Source organism: Mus musculus, chromosome 5, assembly GCF_000001635.26.
Source record: "Mus musculus strain C57BL/6J chromosome 5, GRCm38.p6 C57BL/6J".
In the NCBI taxonomy this organism is placed as follows: Eukaryota; Metazoa; Chordata; class Mammalia; order Rodentia; family Muridae; genus Mus; species Mus musculus.
Window position 1 is genome coordinate 118160072 of NC_000071.6, and position 20903 is coordinate 118180974.

The window sequence follows — 20903 nt, forward strand, 5'->3', positions numbered from 1 at the left end:
CATTCAAGTAAACTGAATTTTTTTTTCCTCTCCCAAAAGCTATCAATTGTAAACAGCTTTTTGGTCAGAAGTGGGGAATATGCCCATTTCTCCTTCTAAGTGCTGGGACATTATACTGTTGATGTGGGGGGTGGGGTGGGATGGGGGGGTGAATTGAAAGGAAGAAGGGGAGAGAGGAAGGAAGGGAGGGAGGGAGACAGGGAGGAAGGGAGGGACGATATACACCCAAATGCCAACCAAAGAACTTTCCAAAGAGGACAGAATTAGGACTTTGTGACTGTCTTTTTTGAGACAAGGGCTCAACCTGTAGCCTCTGTGGCCTTGAACTCATGGAGATCCCCCTGCCTCAGACCCCCCCCCCCAAGAGCTATGGTTACAGATCCAAGCCTGCATTCTTTATCATCTCTCCATTGTGGTTTCCCACAGTGAACATATCTTGAGTTGGTCCTACTGTGTGCAGGTTGAGCTCCAGTCCAATAGGTACTTTAAGGATGCCCAAAGATCACAATGAGGTAAAAGGAAGAGATTCTCTTCTCGTTCCAGCCTGGCGTAGCAGTAAATGGGTTGCCACAGACACCCATACCAATACAGCAAAGATGTCCTGGGACAAAAAGTAAGGGCTACTCCATGCAGCTAACAATAAAGACTGCTTGCCCGTGCTCAAAGCTGGTTGCTGCAGCAGTATCAACAGCAAGTAATGTTTTCCTGTGAGGATTTTATTAGTCACAGTCAGAGAAAGGGCTCAGTCCTGGGCAACGGATTGTCTCCTGAGGGTCAGGACCTTTGTGGTTCAGCTCTTGTTTGTTCTCAGTGCATAGGCATGCCCCACCCTTTCCTGATGAACTTGAAAACCTCCTTGTCCTTGGAGATCCTGAGCAGCTCCGAGGTGTGCCATCTGTAAGAGGAAGGCAAAGCCACACCCTCTCTGGAGATGTCTCAAGTGACCCCTGTGGGTAGCTTAGCAACTGTCACAGAAACTACACTTGGGCTTGCTGGGGGTCCCTGGTCACTCTGCGGTCCTTGTTGGGTTCTATAGTTACCTGGAGACACAGAACCGTGTGTGGCTGCCTGCCTTGTGTGGCCAGGATGTAATAAGAATGAAATGAAGCCTGGGGTGAGGGCTCACCTGTCACCTGTCGAGTTCAGGGGTCTGAGATGGGAGAATTGCAAGAAAAGGAGAGGGGAGGAAAGAGACGGGAGGGGAGAGGAGGATGGGAAGAAAGTTGGAGGGAGAGAGGGAGGGAGGGAGGAAAGAGGGAAGAGAGAGAAGGAGGGAGGAAAGGAGGGAAAGAGGGAAGGAGAGAAGGAGGGAGGGAGGGAAGGAAAGAAGGAAGAGAAGAGGGAGGTAGGAAGGGAGGGAGAGAGGAAAGAGGGAAGAGAGGGAAGGAGGGAGGAAAGAAGGGAGGGAGGGAAGGAGGGAGGAAGGGAGAGAGGGAGAGAAGGAAAGGAGGAAGGGAGGGAGGACAAACTCTGACCCGTAAGTCTTGGCAGACAGCAACATCATCAACCATAGAGCTCTATGAATGTCAGGCTACGTGGGCCACCTTCTGCCATACAGAGCATGCTCGATCCTTAGAAGCCTAGACCTCCATTTACAAGCACAGGACTCCAAGCCTTGCGGACTTAGAGAAGGGTGGAGCCTGAAGGATGACTAAGAAAGTCAAGCCAAGAGAGAGCCTCCGAATGCCATGCCCAGGTCTGGACCATATGGCCATCATCACAGAAACCCAGGAAGCCATCTCTGCAGAGTACACTTGCCCCAGCCCTCCATCTTTTGGGACTCAGATCCTCTGGCCCCAAGCTTGAGTGCTCAGCCCTGAATCAGCCCATCCAGTTAGCCCTCTACGCAGCTGCCTCAGGCCAGAGACTCTTCTGCAACCCCAGTGGCCTCCAGAGTATTCCAGTGTTCAGTACAGACTGCTGCTGCCCTGAGTCACAAGGTCAGCTTTTGACCCAGTAGGGGCTGGGGAGGGGAGGTATAGCCATCAACTGAATTTCCAGAACTGCTTAACCTAAAGGAGACAGAGTATCCCCCTCAGGCAAGGTGACGATAGGTTTTGTTTGTCCCTTAGGCTAATGAAACACATCTCTGTATACGTGGGGATGTTTCCAAATAGGACTGACTCATGAGACAGTAGCTGGGGTAGAGGGGACCTGCCATAAAAGAAGTCACACCCTTCCAACGGACCAGACAATAGAGGAAGGCAGTGTGCCCATATAAGCAGGTCCTCTGTTGTTCTGAGCCAGTGTGCCTCCTGCCACTGCCTGCTCACATCAGGCCCCAGCTTCTTCAGCTTTCCACATTAGACTCAGTACCAGCAACCTTCTGGGCCTTCAGCACTGGGTTGGAGCTGCCGAGGTGCCCAGCTTCTCAGACTGAGCTGTCGGCCATTGTCAACTTTCCTAGCCTTATCTCTGTAAGCCAACCCGATTGCTCTTCTTTGAAACATACACGCATGGTCTATGTGTTTGGTTCCTCTAGAGAGCCCTGACACAGAGGTAACCCTTGGAATGGAGAGGTAGCATCTCCCTTGTCAGCAGGCTCTTCTGCTCCCTCTGTTGATACTGGCGTGCTCTCCTGGGAACCCCCTGCTAGTTTCTGTGGCTGCCCCAGTAGGATGACATCCATCCATCCATCCATCCATCCATCCATCCATCCATCCATCCATCCATCATCCTCCCATCCAACAACTTCCTCTGTCTCCTAATCCTCAGACCTGTCACACACTGGACTGAAAAGGAGCAAGAACCTTTCTATTCAGGGCCACGTATCACCGAAAACCCAGGTCTCAGTCCTGCCATGCTCCCACAAAGCACCGGGCTTACAGGTGTGTGCACCCACACCCAGCTGTTCATTTTATTTCTACTTCCATATGTGTGTGAGAGTGAGTGTGAGTGTGAGTGTGTGTGTGTGTGTGTGTGTGTGTGTGCATGAACATGGGCATGCAGGTACCAAAGAGGGCTAGAAGAGGGTGCTGGGTCCCTTGAAGCTATGGTTGCTAAACATAATTGTGAGCCTCTCCCCAAGGGCACTAGGGGTGGCTGGAGAGATGGCTTAGCAGTTAAGAGCACTGACTGGTCTTCCGAAGGTCCTGAGTTCAAATCCCAGCAACCACATGGTGGCTTGCAACCATCTGTAATGAATGCCCTCTTCTGGAGTGTCTGAAAACAGCTATAGTGTACTTACACATAACAATAAGTAAATCTTTTTTTTTAATTAAAAAAAAAAAGGTGTTTGACGTAGTGGCGCACACACGCCTTTAATCCCAGGAGTTGGGAGCCAATAGATAGATAGATAGATAGATAGATAGATAGATAGATAGATAGATAGATAGAAAGAGGCTTGCAGAGTATGCCAGGTGGCTTCATCAATATGACCTTGATGAGCTCTTAGCACCGCACCCTCAACCTTCCTCTGAGCCAGGAGTTGACACGTTTCTTTCTTTCTTTTTATTTATTTATTTATTTTCTGGAAAGAGCCAGATGACAAACAGCTTCTTGAGCTAGACATTACTGCAAAAGGATTCAACTCTGCCGCCGTGGTACCGAGACACTGAGTTACTGAATGGAAATGAATGGGATGCCTGTGTGGTAATACAACTATTGTAAAAGCAGGCAAAGGCCGGTTGGGCACACAGGCCCCTCTGGTGAGATTGTCAAGTGACTAATAGAAAGCTGTGTGGTTGAGGCTGCTGCTTCTAGCACCAGATACATGCTGAGCCACCTACCTGGTGGAAGGTTCTTAAAGGCAGTGTATTGACATTTGGAGCCTTAAGATTTCTTCTCTGTGCACAGCAGGGTGTTGGCGTTGCTCTGGCCGCTGACTGTGAGGTATCAATTAGTCCTTTAGTTCCCATCCCTGCTGGTCTTGACTGAATATCTAGAATGTGGTTCCAGGGTCAGAGAAGATGGTGTTCAGTCCCTGGACTCTCTGGGTGGCTGCATGACAGTCACCCTGGACTCCATCCTTATCAGCTCAAGTCTGTCACACCTCAGGAAGGTGATTATTGCCTAAATGAGGGGCAATACGGTGTAAATTTCACAGCAGGGGCCCAAGTGGAATCAGCCCTGTGTCTCCTGACTCCTAATCAAGGAATTAGGCTTTATGCAAGGGAGGTTCACCACTTCTTCAACTATATTCACTAGATTATAATTGGTTAATTTCGTGTCTCCCCTGCTGTGGCTGTTCACCTGCTCTTTTCTTTCAACAAGGCTCTCTGGAAGGCACCAGAGGGGTCATTAGGAAGCCCCTGGAGAAGGGTTACCCCATCTTCTTGGGATAACCAGGAAGGACAAGAGCCATGCTGCTCCGCTGCTCTGGTGGAAGGGACGCTCCTGGGAATAGCTGTGAGACGGAGAGGATCCAGGATCTCTGAGCACTGACTGACTCTCCTTGTTTTCTCAGTGGGGGGTTGGGTCACGGACCCTATTTTGTTTCTTAAGTGGATACTTACTATTCCCAAGACAACCACAAAGGCCACAAGTCATTTTTTTCTTTTCTTTTTTTTCTTTTTAGCATTGATCACGTCATTAACTCCCCGCATGAATTCTTCGATTCAGTACTCACAGCCATCTCAGTGTTAGGCTTGGCATTCCCAGCCTGTAGATGGGAAACCCGAGGCCCAGAGAGAAGCACAACTTGCCAAGGCACCCAGCTGCCATTTAGGATGGCCGTCACCCAGCTCCCTCTGGCTCTCCAACTTAAATCCAACACCCTGCCATCCCCAGCTTCGAGTGGAGAACGAAGGGTACTGTGAGCTGGCTCCTGGCATCAGAGCTGGACTTGGCACGGACAGACGTCTTCCAGAAACACAGCTGTGTGGAAGAGGCAACAGCTGTCCCTTCATTTGCCGCTGACACGGCCACACACGGTAAAACACCTGAGGAAAGGCTCCCTGGCTCTCAAACACCAGAGAGAGTAAAAAATGTATTAATCAATGAAAAGAACTATCAAACCTTTTCCAGCCCCAGGACAGTGTTGTATTCTGTAGGAAATAAAAGACTGACCTGGGCAAGACATACGTACGTGTGTATACCTGTATATGCATGCATACATACATACATGTACTTATAAATGCATACACACAGAGACACAGTTGTATGTTATTTTATAACATCTCCACGTTTGTCATTGTGTTTTTAGAATTTTTAAATTGTGTGTATGTATGTGTTGTATGTGTATGCATGTTTATGTGTATATGTATGTTTGTGTGTGTGTAAATATATGCCACATGTGTGCAGATGTTCACAGAGACCAGAAGGCACTGGATCCCCTGGACCGGGAGTTACAGGTCAGATTCGGGTGCTGGGAACTGAACCTGGGTCCTCTGGAAGAGCAGCAAATGTACTTAACCTCTGAGCCATCTCTCCAGCCCCCACATTGTATGTTAAAAGAGGAAAAGACCAATAAAATTTCCTTTTTTCATCCCTCCATCCCTCCATCCATCCATCCATCCATCCATCCATCCATCCATCCATCCATTTTTCATTGCCAATTATTCAGAGAGTCAGCCAGCCAGTCAGTCATCCAGTGAGATGGTCATTCATTCAACTAGTCAGTCTTTGTGTCAACCAGCTATGCTCCCTGCTGGACACATGAGGAATCAACTCAGACTAGAATCTTCCTCAGTTTGTACTCCCTTGCAACTGATAGGAATGTTTTCCCTGGGGAAAAAAAAATCATTTGGAATTTTATGAACTGCTTTTTGAGGTGACTTTGTTGTTGTTTGTTTGTTTGTTTGTTTTTTGACAGGGTTTCTCTGTGTAGCCCAGGCTGTCCTGGAACTACCTCTGTAGACCAGGCTGGCCTCAAATATCAGAGATTATCCTGCCTCTGTCTCAGGAGCTGGGATTAAAGGTCTGCACTGCCTTTAATCTTATGCTGGTTGAAATAACTTCTTAAAGCTTCCTGTCTTATCTACCTCCCTCCCTCCTTCCCTCCTTCCCTCCTTGCCTCCCTCCCTCCCTCTTTCCCTCCCTCCCTCCCTCCCTCCCTCCCTCCCTCCCTCCCTCCCTCCTTCCTTCCTTCCTTCCTTCCTTCCTTCCTTCCTTCCTTCCTTCTTCCCTTGTTGCCGAGGTCACCTTCTAACTCTCTGTGTATGGTGCTGGGGGTGTCAAACAAGAGCCTGCAACTAGCAAAATCAATTTTGACAGAAGTGTTGAGAGAGCCTTGTATTGCTGACCAAAGGGTTTGCTTCCCTGGTCAACAGCTAGACCTCAGGGACTGAGCAAGAGTGAGACAGACAGGAGGCTGCACATGCCCTGCATTCTTCTGAGGGCTCTGAGTGACAGCCACATGACCAACTCTAAAGCCCCCCCCTCTCTCCCTCCCTCCCTCCCCAGGACCCTTTGCATTTGAGGCATGTACTCTATCACTTAACTATTTTCCTAGCCCTTAGATCAGCTTTTGTTTTGAGACAGGGCACAGTAAGCTGCCCAGGTTAGCTTTCAGTTCACTCGGTCGTGCAGAAAGGTCCTGGCAATGCTCCTGCCTCAGCCTCCTTGAGCAGCAGAAATTACAGGCATGTGCTATCAGGCCTGGCTCCTTTATTAAATGAACGTAGCATGCTAGGCTCCAGGCTTGTGGGGTTGAGTTGTGGTGGCCTCTAAGAGTCCTGAGCCTGTGTGGCAGATACAGATGTCATCTTTACTTCCCAGTTAAAGAAATGGATACTTCGGGCTGGAGAGATGGCTCAGAGGTTAAGAGCACTGACTGTTCTTCCAGAGGTCCTGAGTCCAATTTCCAGCAACAACATGATGGCTCACAACCATCTGTAATGGGATCTGATGCCCTCTTCTGGTGTGTCTGAAGACAGCTACAGTATACTCATATACATAAAATAAATAATTCTTTAAGAGAGAGAGAGGGAGAGAGAGAGAGAGGAATGGATACTTCAAAAGGGCCCAATCTTGGGTTCAGTGGATAAAGGTGATTGCCACTAAGCCTGATAATGGGAGTTCAATCCCCAAGACCCACATGGTGGGAGGAAAGAACTTACTCCTGCAAATTGTCCTCTGACCTCCACATGCACTCCATCTCATACGTACACACACACACACACACACACACACACACACACACACACACAGAGAGAGAGAGAGAGAGAGAGAGAGAGAGAGAGAGAGAGCTTTTTAAAGGCTACATTTCAAGATCCAGTGACCAAGTGCAGAGAGGGTCAGGGTAACTGGGTAACTTTAGAGACTCTGATTCAGTGATGAGGGGACAGAGGTCTTCCCTTGACCCCCTCTCCCCATAGCCCTCTTCTCTTCCCCTCTCCTCCCCACCGCCAAAACGGTACTCTCTGCTTAAAAAAAAAAAAAAAAAAAAAAAAAAAAAAAAGTCCAAGCTGCTGGGAGCCAACCCAGTGCCACCTTGTGAGCCCAGCATTTCGAGGGGCAGGCTTCCAAACAGGGTAATAATCGTCCCATTAAAATTAATGTCCATGAAGTGAGCCGTTAAAAGCGTGGAGATTAAAAGGGAGGGGGGATTGTTCAATTTAAATCCAAAGGGCTTTTTAAATAGACACTGTATCTTCAATCTTGGACCACTACACTCGGGCAATGGTTCAGCTGCCCCTCTGTTAAGGATGGCTGGGATTAGGGAGGGGGAGTCCCGGGAGATGGGGAAGGAGTTCTGGCCAGAATCAGAGGGGACGGAGGTTTATTTGAGCCCGATGCGTGCCAGGCGCTTGGCACAGGGTTCTTTCATTTAATCTGGGCCCCGGTCCTGGGAGGGAGGTATTATCAGTCTCAGAATACAGAGTCCAGTGTCAAGCCATAGCTAGAGTTTTGTGCCTGCTACTGGGTGCCCTGGTTCAGAGCCAGCCTTTGCTTTGTACTAACCCCTATCTTGGGCAAGAGGCCTCATGGACTTGGGCCTTGGCTTCCTCATGTTGAAAAACAGGACACCGAAAGAGTCTCTGTAGGAGCACAGGCCAGGACCTTGGCAGGCAGCTGGCATGGAAGGTACTCTGTAGTGTGGGTAGTAAGGGCACAGTGACTGCCCACTGGGTGGGGGCGAGGGTCACCAAAAGCACACAGCTGGGCTATGCTGAGCTCTGACAGTCACCTCACCAAGCTTCCAAGGGAGCCCGTAGCCCATTGATGTGGCTGAAAGTCAGTCAAGCTGCAGAGTCCTCCTGTCATTTGGTGGTCAGGAGGATGAGGCAGGAGAGCTTCTGGTTACACCGTAGCAGAGTTTTTGAAACAAAAGGAAAGTCACAATAACATCACAGAACTCCAAAAAGGTGAGTTCATAGTTTCTTATCTTTTGGGTTTTAGTTATTTATTTTGGTTTTTTGAGACAGGGTTTTTCTGTGTAGCCCTGGCTGTCCTGGAACTCACTCTGTAGACCAGGCTGGCCTCGAACTCAGAAATCTGCCTGCCTCTGCCTCCCAAGTGTTGGGATTAAAGGCGTGTACAACCACTGCTCGACTTGTTTTCTGTTTGAATACGTCTGTCTATCTCCTATCTATCTATCTATCTATCTATCTATCTATCTATCTATCTATCTATCTATCTATCTATCTTATGTGCATACACATAGGGTAGTACATATGGAGGTCAGAGGACAATCTGTGGGTATCAGATTTCTGTCTTTGGAACACACGGATTCACAGGACTGAAATTAAGTCATCAGGTTCGGTTGCAAGCACCTTTACCCACAGAGGCATCCCTGACTCTTTGGGGTTTTTAAATAAAGGATTCTCTCTGTAACTGTGGCTGGCCTGAAACCACTATATGGACCAGGTTGTATATGGACCACTTCCCTGCTCCTTCAGGCCCCAATCCCAAAGCTGTCCAAAATCCAGTGGCTTGGACATGGTGGGCGGGTCTCTCTAGCACCCTAAGGAGTCCCAGGAGCCTCCTCACTGGTCGGCACCCTCCCCAGAGGACTTCCCAGGCTGGAGCTGGAGCAAAACTGGATTGGTCTTCCTTTGGGTTAGGTAACCTCACTGGGCACCAAGGCAAAGCCTTACAGGGTCGCCAGCAAACTCTGACCCCGTTTGAAAAGATAAAGCCTACAAAGTAAGCAGGCTGCAAGAACTTCTCTCTAGAACCACGTTCTTGGGTGGGGGGTGGGGGGTGGGGAGATGTCTTGAGTGCAAAGGCGACTCGCCCAAGTTGGAGTCCAACCCATCCCGGGTCCCCCGCCTTCATTTCAGGGTTCAGGCTCCCACCCCGGGGTGCGCTTAAGTCAGGTCACCAGAAGGGGGTGCGAACGCGTGTCAGGAATGTGTGCACCCACCCGGAGGCTGACAGGTGCGGAGGCTGTCCCGAAACAGGGCAAGTCGGCTTGAACCCTGCCTCCCACCACCCAGGCCACACAACAGCCCGGGGATCTTTTCGCATTACGGCCGAATTCTCCCGGAGCTCAATTCACAGTGCGCACCGAGCTGGCTTTCCAGGCTATCTCCGAGCTGGAGCCTCCCGCAGCCCGGGAAGCGAAACAGCGGACCCCGGGCCAGCATTCCCGAAGCCCCGCATCCCTGCCTGTCCCCGCCCTGCCGGCGTCTCGAGGGTTAAAAGTTACCTCTCGGCTTTTTCTCCTGCACACACTCCCCACCCCCCGGGCCGGATGATGTAACCCCCTCCCCGCGCCCTCCCCGCCCCCTCCACCATGTGACACTTTAATTAATAATAGCGCCGTCAGCACAACAAACGCGCGGTGAAGGGCGAAACTTGGGGTCCAGGGAGGCTCCTCCGCACGCCATGTGCCCGTGTCCCCGGCATCGCGGCCGCGGGCCCCCGGCCGTGTGCGGTTGCGGCGACGCTCGCCCCGGGCTGCGCTGGGCGGCGGCGCAGGTGACCGCGCTGCGGCTGCAGGCGCTGGGCGACGAGCTGCACCGACGCGCCATGCGGCGTCGCGCGCGGCCCCGGGACCCGCTGCCCGCGCTGCTGCCCGCGCTCCGCGCCCGCTGGCCCTGGCTGTGCGCGGCCGCGCAGGTGGCGGCGCTGGCGGCCTGGCTGCTCGGCAGGCGGAGCGCGTAGGCGGCGCGCGCGGGGCCTTCTTGGTGGGGGGGACCGGAGCCGAGACCCAGCCCGGACCGAGCAACAGGTACGCGGGCAAGCGGGCGGGAGAGCGACAGCGACAGCGGGAGCCAGGGCTCCTCGGCGAGGAACAGCGGACCCGGTCTCCTACTCTTCGCTTGCCCTCTGTCCCTCTTTATCCAGACCCCGAGTATCTGCTCCGCCTCATCCCCCCTACTCTCTCTCTCTCTCTCTCTCTCTCTCTCTCTCTCTCTCCCTCTCCCTCCCTCTCTTCCCTCATTCTCTCTCCTCCTCCCTCTGTTCCTCTCTCCTTTCTCTCTTCTCTTCCTCCCTTCTCCTTCCCCCTCTCTCTTCTCTCCCTCTCTCTCTTCCTCCCTCCTTCCTCTCTCTCCCTCTCTCCTTCCCTCCTTCATCTCTCTCCTCTCTTCTTTCCCTCCACTCTCCATCTCCACTCTCTCCCCCTCTCTCCTTCCTCTCCCTTTCCTTTCCCTCTCTCTCTCCTCTTTTTCCTTCCCTCCTCCCCTTCTCCTTCCTCTCCCTTTCCTTTCCCTCTCTCTCTCCTCTTTTTCCTTACCTCCTCCCCCTCTCCTCCCGCTCCCCTGTCTCTGTTCTGTCTTCACTCTCCCCCCCCTCCCCACTCCTCTCTCTTCTCCCTCACTCTCATCTCTCTTCAGTGTTTTCACTCTCTTCTTTCTCCAATCCCCTGGCTCACGTTATTCTTCCCCTTGTGTAGCTCTCCTCTGCCTTTCCACTTTCTCCTGTTTTCCCTTTCTCCAGTCTGCTTTCTCTCTCCTCTCCCACTACCCCGTGTCCCCCCTTCCTTCTCCACCTCTCTCTCTCTCCCCCCCTTCTCTCTCTCCTCACTGTCCCCTCTCTCCTTTCTCCCTCTTCTCTCTCCTCCTCCTTCCTCTGCAGCATAGTGGTTTTAGAAGGACGTAAGCCACCACAATCGCTGCCAGCCCCAGTAAACACACGCAGTAGAACTGCACCAGTCCGAGCTAAGAGTCTCCCCTAATTATGCACCACAGGTTCTCGAGTCCCCGGCCCTTTTCAAACCGCCTGGTATTCCAACTTGACCAGGTCTCCATATCTCCACTGCCAACTCCCGTCTCCTCAAGGGTCTGCAGTTTGTGGTGATCCCCATTCTCTATGACCCCCCAACTCCTCCCACCCCCGCTCCCGTGGAAGTTTCTCAGGGGTAGGTCGTGGTCCTCTCTCCAAGGCAGGCGCACATCAAGGTCCCATCTCCTGGGTAACTTTGTTGCTCCTTTTACCACGAGGTGTCGCGGTTTACAGCTTGGCCTCCTATCACCTTCCCCAGCGACGGCGAGAGGTGTGGGCGCCTGCTGTGTGCTCCGGACCGTCCCTGGGTGCTGGGTGCCTAATGTTTGATATCGGGAGGCTATAGGTGGGTCCTTGGTAGGGTGACCTGTGAGCACCCGCTGTGTGCCAGGTACCGGGCTAGGCGGTTTGGGGGAGCAAGAAGTGTCGGTCGGGGTCGCCTTTCTAGATTTCTAGTGCAGAGGCTTCATAAAACGGGGTGGGGTGGGTGGGAACTAGGCTGACTTCCGAGAATGGGTCGGAATGTGAAGATCACAGGTAAGGTAGCCAGAGACCCTGAGATGCTCTGGGCTGATCCCAGCCCTGCCCGACGGGCGCGCAGACACCTTAGGAAGCTGGCGCGGCGCCGCAGGGAGAGGCGGCAGCCGGAGCGTGGGGGGTGGCAGCGCCCGAGGAGCTGCGGGGGTGAGCGGGGTGTGAGCCGGGAGCGCGGGCGACAGATGTCGCGTGGGCCCGCGCAGCCCGGGCGCTGGCGAAGAGAACTGTCGCTTCGGGGCGCCCTGCGGCCCGGCTCCCTGGCTCTGAAGGTCCCTTGCGCGCCTCCTCTCTGTTCTCCCTTTCAAAAGTACCGCTGCTGCGGAATCCCGGGGGGTGGGGCTAATATTTTGAAGGGTGCCACAGCTTTGACTCCCAAAATGTAGACTTTGGGAGGAGAAAGAGGGAGGAAGAGAAGGGAAATTCATACTGGTTATGAATTGGAGAGTGGGGGCGTGGGGGAGAAATGGAGGGTGCAGAAGTGAATGGGGAGGGAAGGAAATCTCTAATAGAAGCGAGGGGTGGGCAGGGATGTTAACTCGGGAGTCTAGGAGCACAGGCGGGATGGCAGAAGTGCTGTTAGTGTCGTTCCACTCAAGACTCCGGGCGAGGGCGAGAGCCTGTATCGGTGTGCATGCATGTCGGGAGTTGGGGTGCTCAGGGAACCCGAAAAAGAGGCTGCGGTCCACGCAGGCCCGGCGCTCCACTCTGAGCTCTGACAAGAAGTTGGGAAACTGGAGCCCCGTGGTACGGTATGGATGTGGTGTGCAAGGGAAACAAGAGATAACTTTCGCTTTAGAATTAACTTTCTATTCTAGCTCCGTTTCCGTCCCAGAGATAGCTCCGTGCTGCGTCCTGACTCCCGCCCCCAACTCCTTCCTGGCTTCTGCTTACAACGTCTCCCCTCCTAGCTGCCACACCCACCAGGGTTCTCACTTCTCTGTGCTCCTGACCCCTGGAAGTGCCGGCGCTTTCCTCTAGATGGTCCCTTGCACCCCTGAAGCCCTTGTCGGGGGTACTCCCTTCATCTGGTAACAAGATGACCACACCCTCATTTTCCAGTCTGCCCTAGTTGGCTAGAGCCAGGAAAGCCGGCCGAGAGGGTAATCGGTTGAGTTCTGTGTACTAGATGTGGGATGCTCTCCCCAGCATTGCGGGGGTGGGGGGTGGGGGAGGGGGGTGGGGGGTGGGGATGGGGATGAGAATGCTCTGGTCTACCTTGGTCTCTGGGAGGGTGTTGGGTTGGGGGATATCTTTTAAGAGCTTAGCTTTAACCAGGGTCAGTGGGCCCAGCAAATTTGTTCTTTGCCCCAGCTGTGAGCCAGTAACATTTGGTCCACAAAGTTACTAATAAAAGAGACAAAAAAGAAATAAAGCCCCAAAGGCTCAGTTCTTCCATACTCAACACGGGGACAATAATATTAGCAATGAGCTTACAGCACAGGTGACTTTAGGAGGGTTGAAGGAACAATTCTTACTGCTTCTGAGGTGGCTGTAAGGGCTGGGGCTCCTGTGTGGCTCCGTGATGGATTATGGCACCAAATTAAATAATAATAATAATAATAATAACAATAACAACAATAATAAATAAAGCAGTTGCAGATGTGAGCTACCATGACCATTACTGACCATTTAACAGCTGGAATCTTTTTCCACCCTTGGCCATAGTCTACCATGGTCATTGCGATGAAGTGCACTATTCTTTTGAAAACCTATTTATTTTATTTATTAACTTATTCATTGTGTGTGGGTACGCAAATGCCAAGAGGTCTGGGGACAGCTTGGAGGAGTGGATTGTCTCCTCAGAGGTCCTGAGAGATCAAACTTAAGGGGTGGCGATGTCTGTGCCTTCTGAGCCATCCTCCCACCCCAAGCCCTCTGGGGAAGTCAGTTTAAAACCCAGTAGAGTGCTAAGCCAGACAGGGCAGTGGGCAAAGTGCTTGCTGGGCAGACGTGAGGACCCTTGCATCTGTGACCAAGCCCTGTGGAGAGACGCGAGGCTGTAACCCCTGCTCTAGAGGGAGGGGTGGAGTGAGGGCAGGGACAGGTGGTCCTGGCACTCCCTGGTCAGCCGACTGAGTTAAAATGACCGGGGATGGGGAGGAGACAGGGGCAGGGAGGGACTCTAGAGAAAAAAACCAAACAAACCCAAAAACGGTGTTTACCCTCCACCTCTGACCTCTGTATGCACACACTCGGATTGGTTTGTCTGAATTTGCATACATATGAGGTAGGTTTAGGGACCAGAAGGGCTAGGGATGCAGCTCAGTGCTAAAGGGTTTGCTCAGCATGCAGGATACCCTGGGTTCCAGTCCTAGCACGGGGGTTGGGTACCTGTCCTTTGTGGGCAGGTAAGAGCCATTGCTGCACTCCACCTGGCTGTGAAGGAGAGCGGTCCCTTTTCCAGGGTGTGTTGGGGGGGGGGGGGGAGGGCCGCTAAGGACAGGGCTGTGTCTAGCTTTTAATTCACTCCACTTGAAATAGTTAGGGTCATTCTTATCACTTCAAAAAAAGAATGGGAAACTGAGGCCGAGAGCATCGACCTGAGTCTTTGCAAAGAACGAACTGGACTGAACAGTCAAGCTTTGACGGGATAGCCACCCCTTGCCCTGGCTTGGGGGGGGGGCTGCATGGAAGGAGGGGGACATCTGGTAAAGTAATGGGGTGGGGGGTGGGAGGGTCCACCGTACATTCTGCACCTCGAAGGCTGGGGTGGCGGGGGGAGGGGGAGGGAGAGGGGGGAGGTAACCTTAGTCACTGTCCAAAGATACCGGAGAGAAACAAAAGAGGCTGTGTTGGGGGGTGGGGAGGGAGAGAGCTGGGAGCTGCCTGCCTCGAGAGGGGGAGGGGAAGGAGAGAGGATGGGGAACCAGGGAAGGGCAGTCGACTCTTGCCTTGGGACTAGAAGAGGAGAAAGGAGCCCCAGTCTAGGTGACAAATAATAGGGAAGCCTTAAAGAATTAATGGCAGGTTCGTCGGCCAGCTAGACAGGGGACTTCGGGGATTAAGTGGTTAAATCTGGAGGTGCGTCCGGCGGGCTGCCCTCTAGCCAGGACTGCGGGTTAGGCTCACCAAAGCCCCGGTTCCAGCTTAGCTGGGGAGGGAGACAGTCGCCACAGGAGGACAGCTGTTAAGGGTGAACTTCGGGAAGGGGAAGGGGCTGGGGCCAGGATGTGCCGGAAGCCCAGCTTTCTGGCCACGTGATCCTTGTCTTTGAGCCATTCTCACCCCTAGTGAGAGGCCACGAGAGCACAAGTGCCCCGAGTTAGCCTTGAGTAAGGAAGAGCTTCACCGGGTACTTGAGTATGACCCAGATGCGGCCCAGGTGGATTCAGCCATTCCATCTCTAAGGTTTGGTTGTACCATAGAGGCAGGAAGGGACCCAGCTTCGGTTTCCCACTAAAGTTTGTGTGAACCAGTGCTGCTCAGCCCCTGGTGACTCGCTGGTCCCTGCTGCGCGGCTATGCACTGGGGAGAGATGGCTGCATTCTAAGAGACACAGATAAATGTGTGTTTTATTAGACAAATAGCATCTGGGGGGGGGGGCACGTCCTACGAGAGGGCAGCTCCTACAGGCAGTGTGCTTAAAAAAAATATTGATTTTAATGTGTATGAATGTTTGCCCTGCCTGTATGTCTGGGCACCCCATACATCAGTACCTGCAGAGACCAGGAGAGGGCAGCAGAGCCCTCTGGGACTGGAGCTGCTGTGTGGGTGCTGGGAACTGAAGCCAGGTCCCCTCCCAGAGCAGCCTGTGCCTTTAGTTCCAGGACAGTCAGGGCTACACAGAGAAACCCTGTCTCTAGGATTACAGTGCACATCACCACAGCTGTTTTATGGGTGCTAGGGGTGGAATCCAGGACTTTGTACACATTAGGCAAGCATTATGACAGCTGAGCTATACCACCAGCCCCTTAAAATTCATTTGTTCCTCTGTATGCGCAGGGGCCTGTTTCAGGATCCCTGGGATATCAATAGGCAGATAAGCTTAAGGCACTTACACAAAACAGGATGACGTTCGCACACCACCAGTGGATCTTTCCCTCTGGTGTGCTTTAAGTTGAGAGGATATATAGAGTCTTCCTGCTCAAACAGTTACTCGTGGTGGTTTAGGGAAACAAACACTCTTGTGCATGTTGGGTGCTGGTGCCCATTTTTCCCTGGGTATTTTCTTTCTTTCTTTTTCTTTTCTTTCTTTTTCTGTTTTGGTTTTTTGAGACAGGGTTTCTTTGTGTAGCCCTGGCTGTCCTGGAACTCACTCTGTCGACCAGGCAGAAATTCGCCTGCCTCTGCCTCCCGAGTGCTGGGATCAAAGGCATGCACCACCACTGCCCGGCTCCCCTGGGTATTTTCAATCCACTGGTACGAGAGCCTAACGTCAACAGCTCATACTTCCTCACATTTACAATATTTTTCTATTCTTTAAAGTTTTTTTTTTTTTTTTCAAAAAAAAACCAAAGCAAACAAAAAAAAAATTGCGAGAAGTCATGGTGACAGACACACTCCTTTAATCCCAGCACCCAGGAGGCAGAGGCTGGCAGATCTCTGTGAGTTTGAGGCTAGCCTGGTCTTTTACAAAGTGAGTTCCAGAACAGCCAGGGCTACATAGTAAGACCCTGTCTCAAGAAATCAAAATTTAAAAATTATTATATTTCTTTATTTGTGTTTATGTATGTATTGTGTCTGTGTATATGTATATTTGCATGTAGATGAGTGTGTATGATTGTGCGTGTGTGTCTTTATGTATGTATGCATGTATGTATATGAGTGTGTATGTATACATCTGTGTGTGTATCCACATCCCAGGTGTGGAGGTCAGAGACCAACCTGCTGGAGTCAGGTCTCTCCTTTCATCATGTGCCTCCTGGGGAGTCAAACTCAGGTTTTCAAGCTTAGTGGCAAGCACCTTCACCCACTGAGCCATTTCACTGTCCCATCCTTATGATATGTCTTGACGCTCCAGGGTTGTTTCAAGGGGGAACATCTGGGTGACATGAATCCTGGAGTCCCTCTAACTTCAAGTTCCCACCTGGCATTTACCATTTACTTTAAGCACATCCATTTACCTTCCAGGCCTTGGTGCTCTTCTGTGAACTGGGATCCCAGGGACACTAGCACACGTGGGTCCTGGTATTGAGGGCCTGGCCCCATATCACCAAACTGTGAGAACCCGCTCTGTGTGTCTGGTGTCAAGGAGACAGGCAGGTCTAATATGCATGGCCTGGCATGGATGAACCTGGTTGACAGTTTGGGGTTATGTGTGGATTTTCTCTGGGGTGGAAATCAGCCTGTGTGCCCACATTCATGGTGTGGGAAGGGACTCCAGGACTTTTCTGAGCCTGGTCTAAAGCACGCTGCCCTCCCTGCCCCCCCCCCCCCCCCATCTGTGCCTTAGCAGTCTGCCAAAGTCAGCAGGTCTAGGCTGAGATTGTGGTTGTATGGTTAGTGCCTTGGGTCATGGGGATCAAGTGACTATGTGCATTTGTCCCTCCCTTAGGTGTGTAGAACAGAGAATGTCCACAGGGATTTAGCAATTCCCGGAAACGACACAGTAAACCTGGCGCTGGTATCATACTTATGGGTTCCGGTCTACTTGGGAAAAGGGCCATTGTCCTGATTTGTTCCCAAAAGATCTGTGAGCCACCCAAATACTAGTATTTTAAAAACATCCAGACCTGATATTAGGAGAATAGATACCATTCCACCCATCTCCTGTACCTTGCAGATGGGGAAACTGAGGCCCAGAGGAAACTCTTGGTGGTAAAATGTGATAGGTTTAAAAGCCAGCTAGCTGTTCCCAAGTATGGGTTATGTACAGTGACCTCCAAGTGGAATGAGGCCTCGGTCCTGCTTGATTTAGGATTTCCCTGAGATACTTACAAAGCAGGCACTCTCCTACAGCAGCTTATATTTCCAGTTTTTCTTGAAATTATGGAAAGTCCTAGTGACAATGAGTCTCTGTGCCTATAGGCCAGTAAGACACCCCTCCCCTTTGTATGTGAGTTACCGACCCATCCATATACCACGGTTCCTCCTGGCTGATTCAAAGGGGACTCAATGGATTTCAGTGCATACCTGTGGCAGTCCTCCCTCCACCTGGAGGTTCCTCCTCCCTGGCAGTCCTCCCTCCAGGCCCACGCACACCTGTGCAGATCCTACTTTAAGTGTCTGAGCTCATCCACTGAGATCTCACCCTGCAAACACTGGAAGGTGGGATCACCCTCTTTGTGGCTGCCAGCCGTTCCTTTGTCTGTAGGAAGCACCGCTGACTTAGTTAGTCACCTCCTCCACGGACATCCACCCTTTCCCACTTGGTAACCCTGGAAACCAGCTCGCAGTGAACATTTTTGTTTGGACACCTTCCAAGTGAAAGGCATAGTTCTCAGAGGTGACATCGTCTCGTCAAAGCATGTCCATGTTATAACACGTGACACATATGGGCACGATCGTCTTTGTATCTGTTAGTCTGCTTTATGAAGGGCCTGTCCAGGTTGGGCTTGGTGGCACACAGCTATGGTAGCATAAGCTCAGGAGTGTTAGGCAGGAGGGTTGCTTGAGACAGGAGTCTGAGGTTAACATGAGCACCTGGGCAAAGAGAAAGAAATGTATCAAAGAGAGAAAGGAACCAGTTTATTTGGGCTGATTCTAGCCTGAGTGAGCCCTCCTGAAAGTCAGTAGTTGGGCTTGGCATTGGTGGGAGTTAGAGCCATTTAGTCTCTAGCAGGTTGTGTGGACATCTACTGATTGCTATCAGGGGCTAGGCCAAGGGGAACAGACACCTTTCCTAGAGGTCTCTCAGTCCCATTAGCTCCCCTCAGTCTCCAGCATGAAAAACTCAGGTAGGAACTGAAAAGAGAACTCACTAGAGCCATCTTCCATCTTCGAGGATGCTGCCCAAAACAGCTTTCCTCCGAATCCCTGCATCAGGAGCACTGTTGCCATCTGACTTCTTCAAACACAAGGAGCCGCTGGCAGCTGACCTGCCTGAGCTCACCAGTGTGCAGCAGACGTGGGATTTAGCATATGGCTGGGCTTTGGAGACAGAAAGTTAGGTAGGCAAGAAACAAAACACTGGGCAGTGGTGGCTTTGATCCCAGCACTTGGGAGGCAGAGGCAGGTGGATCTCTGAGTTCGAGGCCAGCCTGGTCTACAAGACTGAGTTCCAGGACAGCCAGAGCTACACAGAGAAACCCTGCCCTTGCCACAGAAGGGGAGGTGAAGAACTTGTATCATCTTGTCCTTATGTCAAATTATACACATATGTGCTAGATCATGCCTTGTCAGTGAGCTGTCTGTCTCCACAAGTTTAGCTAGATCATATGAGCAACCCTAATCTGAAAATGTGAACTCTAAAACACTGTGTGTGTGTGTGTGTGTGTTTGTGTGTGTGTGTGCACAAGATCACCTGTGTGCACACTGGTGGCTCACAGTTAATGTCTGATGTCTTTCTCCATCTCTCTCCATCTCATGTGTTGAAACAGGGTCTCTCACTTGAACCCAGAGCTCACTGGTTGGACAGGGAACTCTGGGAACCCCTGGTTGCCTTTTTAAAAAAGATTTATTTATTTATTATATGTATATGAGTACACTGTAGCTGTCTTCAGACACACCAGAAGAGGGCATCGGATCCTATTACAGATGGTTGTGAGCCACTCGAGTCCTTTCAAATGGCTGCCGTGGTTACGGATCAAGGTAGACGCAGGACTTTGGGTACATTTACGGGATTTGTCAACCCTCATTATAAAAATGCACACCCAGGCCAGTCCCTGACTTTGGGACTGGGTCACGTGGCATCTGCGGCTTGAGGGGCACAGGCTCATCAGTGGTACTCATGGGCTCAGGTCTCTGTGGACGTCACTCAGTAAACAGTGCTTAGATGGGCTTTCGAGTTGGTCCCTTTGGCAGCTGTGGGGCTGTGGCTTTGATGTATTTCCCCAAAGACTGAGCATTTAAGGCCTGTTTTACTCTATTGCTTTAACATCTTGGAGATGGTAGAGCCTTTAAGTGTTGGGGCTTAAAGAGAAATATCTTCCAGTCATCAGAGGTGTACCCCAAAGAGGACGTTGTGACCCCAGACTCTTCCTCTTTTGCTTCCTGGTCACCAAAAGGAAAGCGTCTTGGTTGTGCCCCCCACCCCACCCCACCCCCAGCTCTAAAACAATGAAGTCACATCGGTGAGCCTGAGTAAACCTTCTTTCTTGATAAGTCAATCAACTCAGGTATTTTGTTACTGGGATGGCAAGCTGGCAGATGGACTCAGGAAACCTTTAGATTCCTTACATGCTCGATGATCTACAGGTAGGGTGATCCAGGGGATGTTAGCACAGGGTGTGACAGTTCTGAATGCGGCTCTTCCTCTATCTAGAAGCCATGAGTGTCCCCCCTCTCTCCAGCTGCATGCAGTTAACATCCGATACAATCCCAGTTCCTACCACTCTCCGGTGCAGTTCCCACCTCTGGTTCCCTCTGGGGTTACTTGCTCCAGTTCGCTTTAATGATCCACCCTGTATTCAGAGAGACCATCCCTGTGTCTCAAGGCTCTGTTTGAATCCTGGGTCTTTTCGGAGGCTGCTCCAGTCTGCCTTCCCGTTGCTGTGATAAACACTGATCAAAAGCCACTGGGAGAGGGGAGGGCTTATTTCATCATATACCTGAGGTCCACCATGAAGGGATTTCTAGGGTCTCCAACCACGGGGGACCAAGTGTTCAATGACACGAGCTTATGGAGGAAATGTCTCATTCAGACCCTCACAAGCACTGACCTGCTCAACCTTCCCCAGTGAGGCTGGAGGGCAAATCAAGGGAGCCTGCCCTTCTTTAGGACAGAGGTCACTGCTTAGCACATAGTCAGCAAGAACATAGTATGTACACAGTAAATACTCCTTCCACTCCCTACATTGCTCCATTGTCTTGCTTTCTTAGCTCTGGGATTACTAAATGTCTGCCACAGGACCCCTATCTTCTGTCTCCATCACTGCCACGGGCTCTGCTGAGTTTCATCCCGTAGCCTTGTGTGTATGTGATGAGTGCATTCATTGATCGTTCCAGTTCTGGATTCTTTGAAGGTAGAAAGTAGGCCAGGACAGTGTGGGGATCCTGGTACGCCATGCCTTGCTTGTGGAGAAAGGGAGTTAGCTGATGGGAATTCGGGGGGGGGGGAGCGGGCTGAAGCATCTTCTACTAATGGCTAAGCAAGTCTATTGTCTGAAGTCCCCAATCTAGATCCCTGTGACTCACTGATGTGAACCGTGGGGACCATGTGTTGGGTCTGACTCATCATCATGACATCAGTCCTTGTCCAGGGAAGAGGCAGAGGC

The 20903-nt window shown here is 51.6% G+C and overlaps 1 protein-coding gene and 1 long non-coding RNA gene across 3 annotated transcripts in view; both read left to right on the forward strand.

The window, feature by feature from the left end:
* Positions 1-1066: 1066 nt before the first annotated feature.
* On the forward strand, positions 1067-4938 carry Gm30522. Of its 2 annotated transcripts, XR_387642.3 has the most exons (4): positions 1067-1114; positions 1492-1940; positions 2716-2828; positions 4517-4938. It is a non-coding gene; the product is annotated as a predicted gene, 30522 (long non-coding RNA). The 2 variants fall into 2 exon arrangements; XR_387641.3 differs by lacking the exon at positions 2716-2828.
* Positions 4939-9692: 4754 nt separating this feature from the next.
* Hrk (harakiri, BCL2 interacting protein (contains only BH3 domain)) overlaps positions 9693-20903 on the forward strand; it is a 19715-nt gene continuing 8504 nt past the window's right edge. The window contains exon 1 of the mRNA NM_007545.2: positions 9693-10057. Coding sequence (NP_031571.1) covers positions 9712-9990 — 279 coding nt within the window. The 5' untranslated portion in view covers positions 9693-9711 and the 3' untranslated portion in view covers positions 9991-10057. The remainder of the gene's footprint in view (positions 10058-20903) is intronic.